General features: G+C 43.1%; 1 protein-coding gene across 6 annotated transcripts in view; it reads right to left on the bottom strand.

The window, feature by feature from the left end:
- Nucleotides 1-12,277, bottom strand: part of EML1 (EMAP like 1) — a 201,020-nt gene that overhangs the window by 26,875 nt on the left and 161,868 nt on the right. For 3 of the 6 annotated variants that reach the window (XM_070775696.1, XM_070775693.1, XM_070775694.1), the window contains exons 5-9: nt 10,732-10,760; nt 9,760-9,816; nt 7,237-7,366; nt 1,860-2,009; nt 830-899 (exon numbers count right to left, since the gene is read on the bottom strand). In XM_070775696.1, the coding sequence (XP_070631797.1) occupies nt 830-899; nt 1,860-2,009; nt 7,237-7,366; nt 9,760-9,816; nt 10,732-10,760 (436 nt within the window). The remainder of the gene's footprint in view (nt 1-829; nt 900-1,859; nt 2,010-7,236; nt 7,367-9,759; nt 9,817-10,731; nt 10,761-12,277) is intronic. The other 3 variants (XM_070775697.1, XM_070775698.1, XM_070775695.1) reach the window with 2 other exon arrangements.

Here is a 12,277-nt window from a genome sequence, read left to right as displayed (position 1 = left end):
GATAGACTATACAAAAGTAGACATCAGAAAAGTTACTAGATGTTTTGGATAAAATAACAATGGCCACAGATTGTGGTAAATAAGTGGAAGCCAGTTTTGAATTGCTGTGTTTGCCAAATTCCACTAGCTCCTTCTCTGATTCCTTAAAATACAAACTGAAGTCTTTGCTTACAAAATTTTGCAAAAATCCTTCCAGCAGCCCTTGCAGATGACACATAGACACACACTCCATGGATTAAAGTCATGATAACAAGGGATTCATTCACTGAAGAGGCAAAATGCCCCATAGTCAAACGATTATTTTTCATGATTTTAACTCAACATGTTAATGTTTATCACGTGAGTAAATAATATTGGAAGAATTAATGACTTCTTAGGCAAGAGCGATGCTATTTAAAAATTAGCTGAAATTAACGTGAGCTCAAGGGGTTTTTTTTTTAAGGTCAGTGTAAGAATTTTCATTTGCAATAAAAATTCAAATTAAAGGATTAAATTCAAATTTGAGCTTCCCAAGTGATGGTGCTAGTGGTAAAGAGCCCACCTGCCAATGCAGGAGATGTGAGAGACACGGGTTCCATCTCTGGGTTGGGAAGATCTCCTGGAGGAGGGAATGGCCACCCACTCCAGGATTCTTGCCTGGAGAATCACACGGATAGAGGATCCTGGTGGGCTCCAGTCCATGGGGTCGCACAGAGTTGGACACGACGGAAGCAGCTGAGCATGCACGCTCACAGACATTATATCCAACAGCTTATTCATCAGCAAAATATTGTCAAAAAAATCATTTTGTATTACCAGTTCATTACAAAAACATGAAAAGATTACTCACTTTTCCATCCTTGGACGTGCCTGCGACTTGTCCTGTGGCTATTGTGACCCTATCGGGGTGAACTGCAAGGCTAAAAAGAGATCTTCATAAAACATCTGTTCTTACGAAAGTCCAAACTCAAGTTTTCATAGTTTCATTTACCTATATTAACAATGTGTGTATGTTGATTAAACGTTCAGACTGCAAAAAAAAAAAAAAAAAAAAAAAAACCCACAAAACCCCAAACAAACCAAACAAAGAAAACAGAAAACGTCTACTCTTTTAAAGGTAAGCTTCACTTTTCCCTTGATCAAATACACTCTGGTCAAAAATTTAAATGTGAGAAATATACAGTGTCCAATTTCTTACACACTCTTGATAAATTCTCTGGGCTTCCAAAGACCTTAGACCATTGGTACATATTTCATTTCATCTTCATTTCTTTATCTATAGGGAATTACCAAACTCAAGGGAAATGCATCCCCTGATTGGGAAATACCACTTCGATCTCAGAACTGCTTAATTAGTGTACAGTCTTTATTAAGAAGTCATTTTGAGTCCATCAAACAGCAAAGACATCATCTTTTTTTTCAGCAGGATTTTTATAACTGATCAGGGACTTAGGACAAATAGAAATAACATAAACCCATCTATGTATCCACCCATCTTTCTAAGATATATAAAATCATTACCAAAGGTATAAATGAATTATAGGAAAAGCAGACCCAGCCAGAAACAAGAGGCAAAACATTTTTATTAAAAACTGCACACCCAAATTAGAAGCCATTAGCACGAGAAGACCTCCAGATAGGGGTCTGTTGGAGCTATCTGTTTACATAACACGGCTGTTTAAGACAATGTGTCATGAGAAGAGAAAACCAAAGAACGGGTCTTAGAGCGCCAGGGAGCCAGAATACAGCCCAGAGCACAAACAAGAGCTGTTCTCAAAGACCCCATTTTCTCAGCTCCCTCTGCTTCTCTGTAGTTCTATCCATCACGGAACCCTTTCTGCCAATGCCCTTTGCACAGGCCCTCGGTTTTGAGGACTCACCACTTCACGTCGTCATTGTGGCCCGCGTAATGCCTCTGAAGCTGCTCCTCCACGTTGTACAGCACGACCACCGACGCGATGAAATAGACGGTCTCGCCCGTCGGGAGCAAGTACAGGTTATTACGGCAGTCTCGACCCCTGTACCCGTAGCTTCGTGCGTGTCAAGATAAAACTTGCCTTCTTTTAGGAGCTAACAAAACATCAGCTTTCTTCAGCTGGGACAGGCACTAAATTTCTATGTGACTGTTACCATCAATTTCACTAATTTAAAGAAGACTAAATTTGAAATACTCCGTGCCAAATATTCAATACATCGGACCCCCCTCAATAGGCAGGCAATAAAGTTGCAAAAGGTAATTGATGTAGTGGAAATTGCTGATATTTTTTTTAACAATACAAAGGTGTGGGTTTTTTTGAAAGTATGTATTATAATGACCTGGTAGCTCAGCTGGTAAAGAATCCGCCTGCAATAAGGGAGACCCCGGTTCGATTTCTGGGCCGGGAAGATCTGCTGGAGAAGGGATAGGCCACCCACCCCAGTATTTTTGGGCTTCCCTGGTGGCTCTGATAGTAAAGAATCTGCCTGCAATGCGGGAGACCTGGGTTCCATTCAGCTTGATGAAACATGGTGATTTGCTGTTCTACTGCTAACAGGAACTGGATCAGACGCTTGTGTAATAACTAGGAAGTGAACTCTTCGATTTGGCCCATCAGTCACGGATCCAGGAAATCAGTGGCCAGGGCCTACACCACTTCGTTGAGCTGCTGTAATCTTATGTGGATACGTTTCCCTCACACCTAGGCTGGGTTTAAATTTTTCCCAAGCTGGTCTCCTGAAAGGCCGGTGACCATAACATTCTGTTAGAGGTACTATCCTGACTCTAGAATCAAAGTCACCTGAAGGGTGACTTGACACTAATTTCCCGAGAATGCTGGGGTACTCTGTTCATTTTTTTTTCTCTTTCCTTTCTGCTGCCTCTCCTGCATACCGTTTATTCTAGTTACCTCACTACTTGCTGAGATCTGCTGAACCATGGCCACAGTCTAGAATGCGTCCACTTGCTGTCTTGAATCTAACTTTTAAAGCCAAGGGCTTGCTTCTGGGACTGGAATTGAAAGGCAGAACAGGGCCACTGAATCTTGTCATCTTTGAACTCTCCACGTTATCGTCATCCTGAGACACACACCTGCTACAGGGGACCTGAAACTGCCGTCACGCTGGTGCTGAGGGAGAGAGGCTCAGCCTGGCTCTAGAACCATGGCTGGAAGATTACTTGAATCCTACTACGGTCAGTGGCTTTTGTAGCTTGTTTGGAAAACAAAACACATCTGACAGCGTTGTGTGCGTGCAGGCGTGCTCAGTTGCGTCTGACTCTTTGCAACCACGTGGACTGTAGCCCACCAGGCTCCTCTGCCTGTGGAATTTTCCAGGCAACAATACTGGAGAGGGTTGCCATTTCCTACTCCAGTGGGTCATCCTGACCCAGAGACCCAAGTCTCTGGCGTCTCCTGCACTGGCAGGTAGATTCTTTACCACTCAGTTCAGTTCAGTTCAGTCGCTCAGTCGTGTCCGACTCTTTGCAACCCCATGAATCGCAGCACGCCAGGCCTCCTTGTCCATCACCAACTCCCGGAGTTTACCCAAACTCACGTCCATCGAGTCGGTGATGCCATCCAGCCATCTCATTCTCTGTAGTTCCCTCCTCCTGCCCCCAATCCCTCCCAGGGTCTTTTCAAATGAGTCAACTCTTCGCATCAGGTGGCCAAAGTATTGGAGTTTCAGCTTCAGCATCGGTCCTTCCAATGAATATTCAAGACTGATTTCCTTTAGGCTGGACTGACTGGATCTCCTTGCAGTCCAAGGGACTCTCAAGAGTCTTTTCCAACACCACAGTTTAAAAGCATCAATTCTTCGGCACTCAGCTTTCTTCACAGTCCAACTCTTACATCCATACATGACCACTGGAAAAACCATAGCCTTGACTAGACGGACCTTTGTTGGCAAAGTAATGTCTCTGCTTTGAATATGCTATCCAGGTTGGTCATAACTTTCCTTCCAAGGAGTAAGCGTCTTTTAATTTCATGGCTGCAGTCACCATCTGTAGTGATTTTGGAGCCCAGAAAAATAAAGTCTGACACTGTTTCCACTGTTTCCCCATCTATTTCCCCTGAAGTGATGGACCAGATGCCATGATCTTAGTTTTCTGAATGTTGAGCTTTAAGACAACTTTTTCACTTTCATCAAGAGGCTTTTTAGTTCCTCTTCACTTTCTGCCATAAGGGTGGTGTCATCTGCATATCTGAGGTTATTGATATTTCTCCCGGCAATCTTGATTCCAGCTTGTGCTTCTTCCAGCCCAGCGTTTCTCATGATGTACTCTGCATAGAAGTAAAGCAGGGTGACAATATACAGCCTTGATGTACTCCTTTTCCTATTTGGAACCAGTCTGTTGTTCCATGTCCAGTTCTAACTGTTGCTTCCTGACCTGCATATAGGTTTCTCAAGAGGCAGGTCAGGTGGTCTGGTATTTCCATCTCTTTCAGAATTTTCCACAGTTTATTGTGATCCACACAGTCAAAGGCTTTGGCATAGTCAATAAAGCAGAAATAGGTATTTTTCTGGAACTCTCTTGCTTTTTTGATGATCCAGCGGATGTTGCCAATTTGATCTCTGGTTTCTCTGCCTTTTCTAAAAACCAGCTTGAACATCTGGAAGTTCACGGTTCATATATTGCTGAAGCCTGGCTTGGAGAATTTTGAGCATTACTTTACTAGCATGTGAAATGAGTACAATTGTGCGGTAGTTTGAGCATTCTTTGGCATTGCCTTTCTTTGGGATTGGAATGAAAACTGACCTTTTCCAGTCCTGTGGCCACTGCTGAGTTTTCCAAATTTGCTGGCATATTGAGTGCAGCACTTTCACAGCATCGTATTTCAGGATTTGAAATAGCTCAACTGGAATTCCATCACCTCCACTAGCTTTGTTCGTAGTGATGCTTTCTAAGGCCCACTTGACTTCACATTCCAGGATGTCTGGCTCTAGGTCAGTGATCACACCATTGTGATTATCTGGGTCATGAAGATCTTTTTTGTACAGTTCTTCTGTGTATTCTTGCCACCTCTTCTTAATATCTTCTGCTTCTGTTAGGTCCATACCATTTCAGTCCTTTATTGAGCCCATCTTTGCATAAAATGTTCCCTTGGTATCTCTAATTTTCTTGAAGAGATCTCTAGTCTTTCCCATTCTGTTGTTTTCCTCTATTTGCATTGATCGCTGAGGAAGGCTTTCTTATCTCTTCTTGCTATTCTTTGGAACTCTGCATTCAGATGCTTATATCTTTCCTTTTCTCCTTTGCTTCTCGCTTCTCTTCTTTTCACAGCTATTTGTAAGGCCTCTTCAGACAGCCATTTTGCTTTTTTGCATTTCTTTTCCATGGGGATGGTCTTTACCACTAGCACCACCTGGAAAACCCTCTATGTTAAGTGGCTATATTGTTTCAAATATTAAGCAGTATGAGGTTATAAATTCTATTCTAAGAGAAAAAAAGTTGAGTTTTGGCATTCCTTATATTTTAAAGTATTTAAAAAGAAAATTTTCAGATACTGGTTAATGACTTTCATGTCTAAGTTATAAACCAATTATGAGTTTACTGCTTATTGTAAATGGGCACCTATGTATTTCACTTAAAACATTTTTTTTTACATTATAAAAAATACATGTAAAAGGTGTGAACAGTATACATGCATATATGAGGTCACCTGGTTGTCTAGTGTTAGCTCTCTGGGCTCTCGCCGCCATGGAAAGTGAAAGTATTAGTCGCTCACTTGTGTCCGACTGCGACCCCATGGACTGCAGCCTGCCAGGCTCCTCTGTCCATGGAATTCTCTGGCAAAGAATATTGGAGTGAGTTGCCATTCCCTTCTCCAGGGGATCTTCCTGACTCAGGGATGGAACCCAGGTCTTCTGCATTGCCGGCAGATTCTTTACCATCTGACCCACCAGGGAGGCTCATGTATCTATATATCAATAAAAGGTAACAAATTTAGGTCCTCCTTGTCCTAACCATCCACAGCTCCTCAGGGATAATAACCTGTTAAGATTTTAACATATATGGTTCCAAAGCTTGAAAACTATTTCAGAGCAAAACATCACTTGAACTTGGATGTGAAAAACCACATTTGCTGCAAATTCCACTGTTTCCCACCTTTTAAAATATGAGTTGGGAGTAGGTTGAACAACTGGGTCTTGAATGATGTGTTTCAGATTTGATTTAACCAATTCAAACAAGCAGTGACTTAAAGAAGAACGGGGTCACTTTTCATGCGCCAATACAGACAGCAAAATAGCTGCAGGCGGACACTTAGTGACATCTGAATCCGGAAATATAAAAAAATAGTTTGAGAAATTTAGGTACAGAAATAATTGCAAAAAACTTCCAAGGAATATGATCTTATAATTTCAAATAGTAATTCTTCTAAGTGAAATAACAATAGCTTCAGTTTAAACCAACTTCAAGTAATTTGTTGTCAGGGTTTGGCATTAAACTGGTATTCAATAAACAGCTGTTTGAGGGTGAAGAAAGGATTTTGCTCTTTGTCTTAAAGTCTGGATAGACTGGAAGGTGGACTCTGTGGGTTTCTAAAGTAAAACAAAATAGTAAAATTAAAAAAAAAAAAACCCCAAAACAACACTTCACCCTCTTTCACAGGCTCTGTTTCTTGATTTCTTGTCTTTTATTCCCTCCTTGGTAGTTCATTCACTATCCCAAGCCTCATATTATGAAGATTCTAGCAGCTTTATTTCAAGAACGCTAGTCATATGGCTGACTCAGATTTCTGTGGCCTAGATCTTATGAGAGCTTTTCCTTTTCCCAGTGGTATTATATTGATGCTCTGTGTCCGTTTAACTTAAGCCATCCGTTGTACTGTATTCCTTTCATTTAGTACTGAGTCCATACTCATGTTCAATTAGTCACTGTTTTTTAAGGTTTGTTTTTTTTTTTTTTTTTGCTTTTTTAAATTGATGTATCATTGATTTACAATGTTCAGATCCCACCCTGTGGCACGTGGGATCTTAGTTCCTCAATCACGGATCGAACCCATACCCCCTGCATCGGAAGGCAAAGTCTTAACCACCGGCCTACCAGGAAGGTCCCTAGTCACTGCTAACTTGAAGTTAAGATTCCCAAGCTTGGCCAAAGCCCGACTTGGTTGAGGGGCAATGCTAGCCCTTCCTTCCAGGGAGTCCCTCTTTCTTTCTTTGGGTTTAAAAACTTTTTGCCATCATGGTTTAGTTTTATGGGTTTCTACCACTGAATTTCAATAAAAGCACTCATCAACTGATGACTTCAGGGCAGACTTAATGAATAAAGGATACACCCATTCCAGCTTCAGTCTCTTGGTTGGCAGTTCTACTTTTGCTTCCAAATTGTAAGAATCCACTTGATCTTTGGGCATGTACATGGTAACAGGGCGTCCACGAAGAAACATTTTTACATATCCTTCTTCTATGAAGAGAACAAAGACGTCAGTAAGACACCTTGGTGCCCAGGGTACCTGAAAAAAAGTTATATTTTCTCCATCCTTCCAATGCAAAAGTAGAAACGTTGCCCTTTATGTCATTTCTGATTAAAATCCTAGGGAAAACTAACTAAAACACAAACAGTTTGAAATAAAAATGTTCACCTTGTTTGCCTTTGACATTCTGCTTACTTAAGTAATGTGAGAAATTATAATAGGCAGAAAAGAATTAGACTCCAACAATTATTCTCCATGAGAGATTTTAGTGCCTATAGGTTCTTTATCATCAGGAGGGGGAAAATGCCACCCCAAAAAATTACAACTAACACAAGAAATCCACTTAAATTTTTTTTTTATTGAGTTCAATGGATATACAATTGCAGTATCAAAATTCATAAAATATCTTTCAATATTTAAATCGGTTTGTTATAGTGCAATGTAAAAAATGTGTCTTTATGTATCTTTCACATTGGATAATTCAAGTGCAAAGGCCACAAAACCGGCAGAAGTACATGCTGGGATGCATGCAAAAAGGAAAATGCTCAAAGAAAAGCTAGAAACAGAAAAGAAAAGGACAAAAGACCCATTAGAGGGAGAAGCTGGGGAATAAACCTTTCTAGAACAAACATTTTTATAACAAAATCACTTCTGAATCTTTAATAAATTACAGGGATGAAAGTAAAATCCAGTAATACACCAACAAAGGGCCACTCCTGACTTTAAACAAAGACAAACAATCTAGGGTTTTCTGGCTAGTTTTCAAGATATAATAAGGCCAAAGAACATGTCTTGTGAGCTCCTGATGAATTCTGTTTGGATTCAGAACTCACTGCATTCTGATGCTTCACTGCAGATCAAAGGACTGGGCCCCTTAATGGCATTTAAATCGGGCAGTTGGGGCTGTACCATAACTCAACAGAAAAATTATGCCCAGAGAGGAAACTGCTAAGGAAGTCATAAAATGATTATAACGTTGTAAGTACCACATTCGCAAATTAGTCTTGTAAGCCTTATTCCTGAGGATTTTCAGACAAAGCCACATGCGATATTGCCTAAAAACTGAGAGGCCGTTGCACTTTTACGGTGTGTGCAATCCAGGTCTTAAATGCATGCATGTGACACACTCTTCACTCTGCATATTAAATCTGACTTTTAAGTAAAAACCAACATGTGTTCACTCCTGCCCAGTATGCCAGCTGCTGTGTTCTGTGGCGCTCCTGTGAGAGTGCTCCTCACTAGGCTCCATCCTCCCCAGTTCCACTGGGAGGAGCCCATTGGAGGCCCCCAGGGCTGCAGGCTTTTGTACGGCCCCCACCCCCTACCCTGGTCATCTTAGCTACCAAACCCATCAAGGCCCACACTGGATTCGGGATCCTTCTCCTACTCTCCTACTTGCTGGACCCAACGCTCTAACTGCCCTGTCCCCTCTTCCTGTATACGACATCACTGGCCACAACTGCCCCCCACCCCCGGGGTCCTTCTCTCTCTGTCTCTGCCACCTACACACCCACCCGCTCTGTGCATCTACCCACGCTCGCCTCACCTGCCCCCTTCCCTTCATTCATCCCTCAACCACATCTCAGCTCTTCAGACGGTGTGGCCATCAAAACTGAAGACCCAAAAGGCACTCAGTAGATCAATGGAAGGGGGACAAAGAGGGGCGGGTGTGGTGGCTTAAATGACAAGTGATTCCATGAATTCCCTTTGTAAGAGGGGAACCATGGAATGCAGATTTAGAATAAAGGGAATATAATGTCACCCTGCAGCACACACCAAACATCCATATAGATGGAATATCTACTTGAGTATATCGTTATGTACTGGAAAAGTCCTTATGACAGGTTGACTTAATGGGCAGATCTACGTCACTGGACCGAGAAGAAAAGCTCTGGAGTTAGCCTTGGCACTGTTCTGGACAGCTAAGTCAGACATTCTACATCTTAAAAAAAAAAAAAAAAAAAAAAACAACGCAGCGAGGGAAAGCAATCTTTGCTTGCTTGTTCTTTTTTTCAGGCATGTTAGGATAACAGCACACAACCCCCAAACCCAGAGGTGCCACAGGGAGCGGCCAGCAGCAGTGCAGGTTCCAGAAAACGGGGCATCCAGGGCTCGCCCTATAGCTCTCTTAACATTTATACAGATTTTAAAAAGAGTTCTTGTCATCAGCCAATCATCACCGAAGGTCTAGTTTTTAGCTCCTCATTCAGACCCGCCCGAGTAAATGCTCAGGACTGCTTTGAAGCCCAGTAAACCCATGTGGTTTGCATCACAAAGCATTTTCATACAAGGAGGGTAGCTGGTGGCCTGTATGAAAAGAGTTTCTGCAGCCTGGGGAGCAGCTTTGCTCAGAGAGCTATGAGGCTTCAGAAATGCCGCCTACCTTTGCAGTGCGTCACCCGGCGTTTCCCTTGGGATTTCGGAGACAGAGACAGAAGTGCTGGGTAAAGAGATGAGGGGGCACTGCGAGAGTGACTGGCCTGCCTGCAGGGGGCGCTCTTGAGCCCCCAGGCCCAGAGGCTCCCCCGCCCCCATCGCTAGAAAAACCTGGACACATTTCAGGGGTTCTGACAAGTGCACACCAGACCTACTCTGCAGGCTGAGGGCGATTACATTTTCAGTGAGTAACTTCATGCTTCCTGAAAATGAAATGAATATTGAGGCACATGCGCTTAAATAGGAAAGTCTGACTCTCGTGTTTCGATGCTGAACTTAAGGGGGGGGAAAGAAACTTGGAAAATTAAATGAATTTATTTAGCCCATTGCACAAAATCTTGTCAAAGATTTTGCATTTTTAAGTATGCTTTCAAATAAGCTTACTATTCTAAAAATAGCAGCTCCCTTATTATAACACGTGTTAGAAAAGATACATGGAAAGATATATATGGACTATTAGTTGGCAGTTTAGGAAATCACAGGCAGAAAAAGAAAGTCGCATTTAGATAAAGTTGTAACTGGATACATCAGAGACTTTCCCTTTCAAGAGAAAGGCAAATGCTGGTGATGGGAGAGCCCCCATTAGTAAGGAAGGGGGGAGAAAGGCAATAGGGTGTTTTAACCGAGAAATTTCATGTAACGGCATGTCACTCTTTCTCCTTATGGATGTCTCTTGAATCCGTTTTAAATGGGGGCAAATGAAGGGTTTAGTCTTGATGACCCTTTTCTGGGTGGTCTCTGAGTGATGTGAGTCGCCAGACCCCCAGGTACAGGCTGATAGTGAGCACTCAGCCCCCAGGCCCTCCACACAGACCCCCGTGTTCCGCCATCCCAGCTGCCCCTGAACAACCACTTCTTACTGCCCCTCAAGTACCGCGGTGAGTAAGGGGCGCCCACACTGACATTCAACCAGCCTTACCTGCGCTGAAGACCGGCTCCTTGGGTTTGCTGTGGAGACAAAACCAAAATAGGTTTTATTTCTTTCTAAATTTATGTTTAATTGGAGGAAAATGGCTTTTATAGCATTGTGTTGGTTTCTGCCATACAACAATGCAAATCAGCTTACGATATGCACCCTTTTTAAAGCCTTTATTGAATCTGTTACAATATTGCTTCTGTTTTATGCTTTGGTTTCCCCTGCCTGGAGGCATCTGGGATCTTAGCTCTCTGACCAGGGGTTGAACCCACATCCCCTCACTGGAAGGCAAAGTCTAAACCGCCAGACCACCAGGGAAGTCCCCCAAAACAGTTCTTAAAGGGAAGCATGGGCTGGTGGTTAGTCTCAGTCACAGAAGACCCCTCACCCACTAGCCACACTAGTTCATCACACAGATGCCGAGTGAAGAACATATGTTAAAAAGAAACACAAAGCCATGTAACCGCAAAGAGGAACAGCGTCAACAAAAATGCTTAAAACCAAGTGCCAGGCATGACAATCCCAACTTTATCACCAAAGCTGTACTTTTTATGAGAGCAAAGAAAGGTTTGGAGAAGGAAAACGCATGGTTAACCAAGACGGGCACAGCCCTGCCTAAATGCATAGAAAGGTTTGTTTTTCTTCCCCACGTGCTTCTGGCAGATTATTTGAAGAACTGACTTAAAACTAGCAAACTCCTGTCTCAGGGGCTTTGGCGAGAGAACTTAAGCACCAGGCTCCCGAAAGGGGAGGAACTAAAGAACCTCTTGATGAGGTGAAAGAGCCAGCTTAAAACTAAATGTTAAAAAACTAAGATCACGCCATCAGGCCCTGTTACTTTATGGCAAACAGGAGGAGAAAAGGTGGAAGTAGTGACAGATTTCCTCTTCTTGGGCTCAAAAATCACTGCGGATGGTGACTGAGGCCATGAAATCAGAGGACAACTGCTTCTTGGCAGGAAAGCTATGACAAACCTAGATGTGCTGAAAAGCAGAGACACTACTCTGCCGCCAAAGGTCCGTACGGTCAAGCCTGTGGTTTTCCCAGTGGTCACGCACGGTTGTGAGAGCTGGACTATAAAGAAGGCAGAATGCCAAAGAATTGATGCCTTCGAACTGTGGTGCTGGCGAAGACGCCTGAAAGACCCTTGGACAGTGTGGAGATCAAACCAGTCACTCTTAAGGGAAATCAACCCTGAATACTCGCTGGAAGAACTGATGCTGAATCTGAAGCTTCAGTATTTTGGTCATCTGATGCAAACAGCCAACTCACTGGAAAAGTCCCTGATGCTGGCAGAGATTGAGGGCAGAAGGAGAAGAGGGCATCAGAGGATGAGATGGCTGGATGGCACCACCGATGCAATGGACACGGACTTGGGCAAACTTTGGGAGATGGTGAGGGACGGGGAGGTCTGGCGTGCTGCACTCCATGAGGTCGCAAAGAGTCAGACACAACTGGGTGACTGAACAACTCCCAGGAGGATGGCTCTTGGGGGGAAGATGAGGGGGCGGAGGAAAGGAGGGAAGAATAAGGACTATTGGGGTGTGGC

Source organism: Bos indicus, chromosome 21 (assembly GCF_029378745.1).
Source record: "Bos indicus isolate NIAB-ARS_2022 breed Sahiwal x Tharparkar chromosome 21, NIAB-ARS_B.indTharparkar_mat_pri_1.0, whole genome shotgun sequence".
NCBI classification, from domain to species: Eukaryota; Metazoa; Chordata; class Mammalia; order Artiodactyla; family Bovidae; genus Bos; species Bos indicus.
Note: the sequence above shows the minus strand (reverse complement) of the source record. Positions and strands in the feature narration are given on the sequence as shown.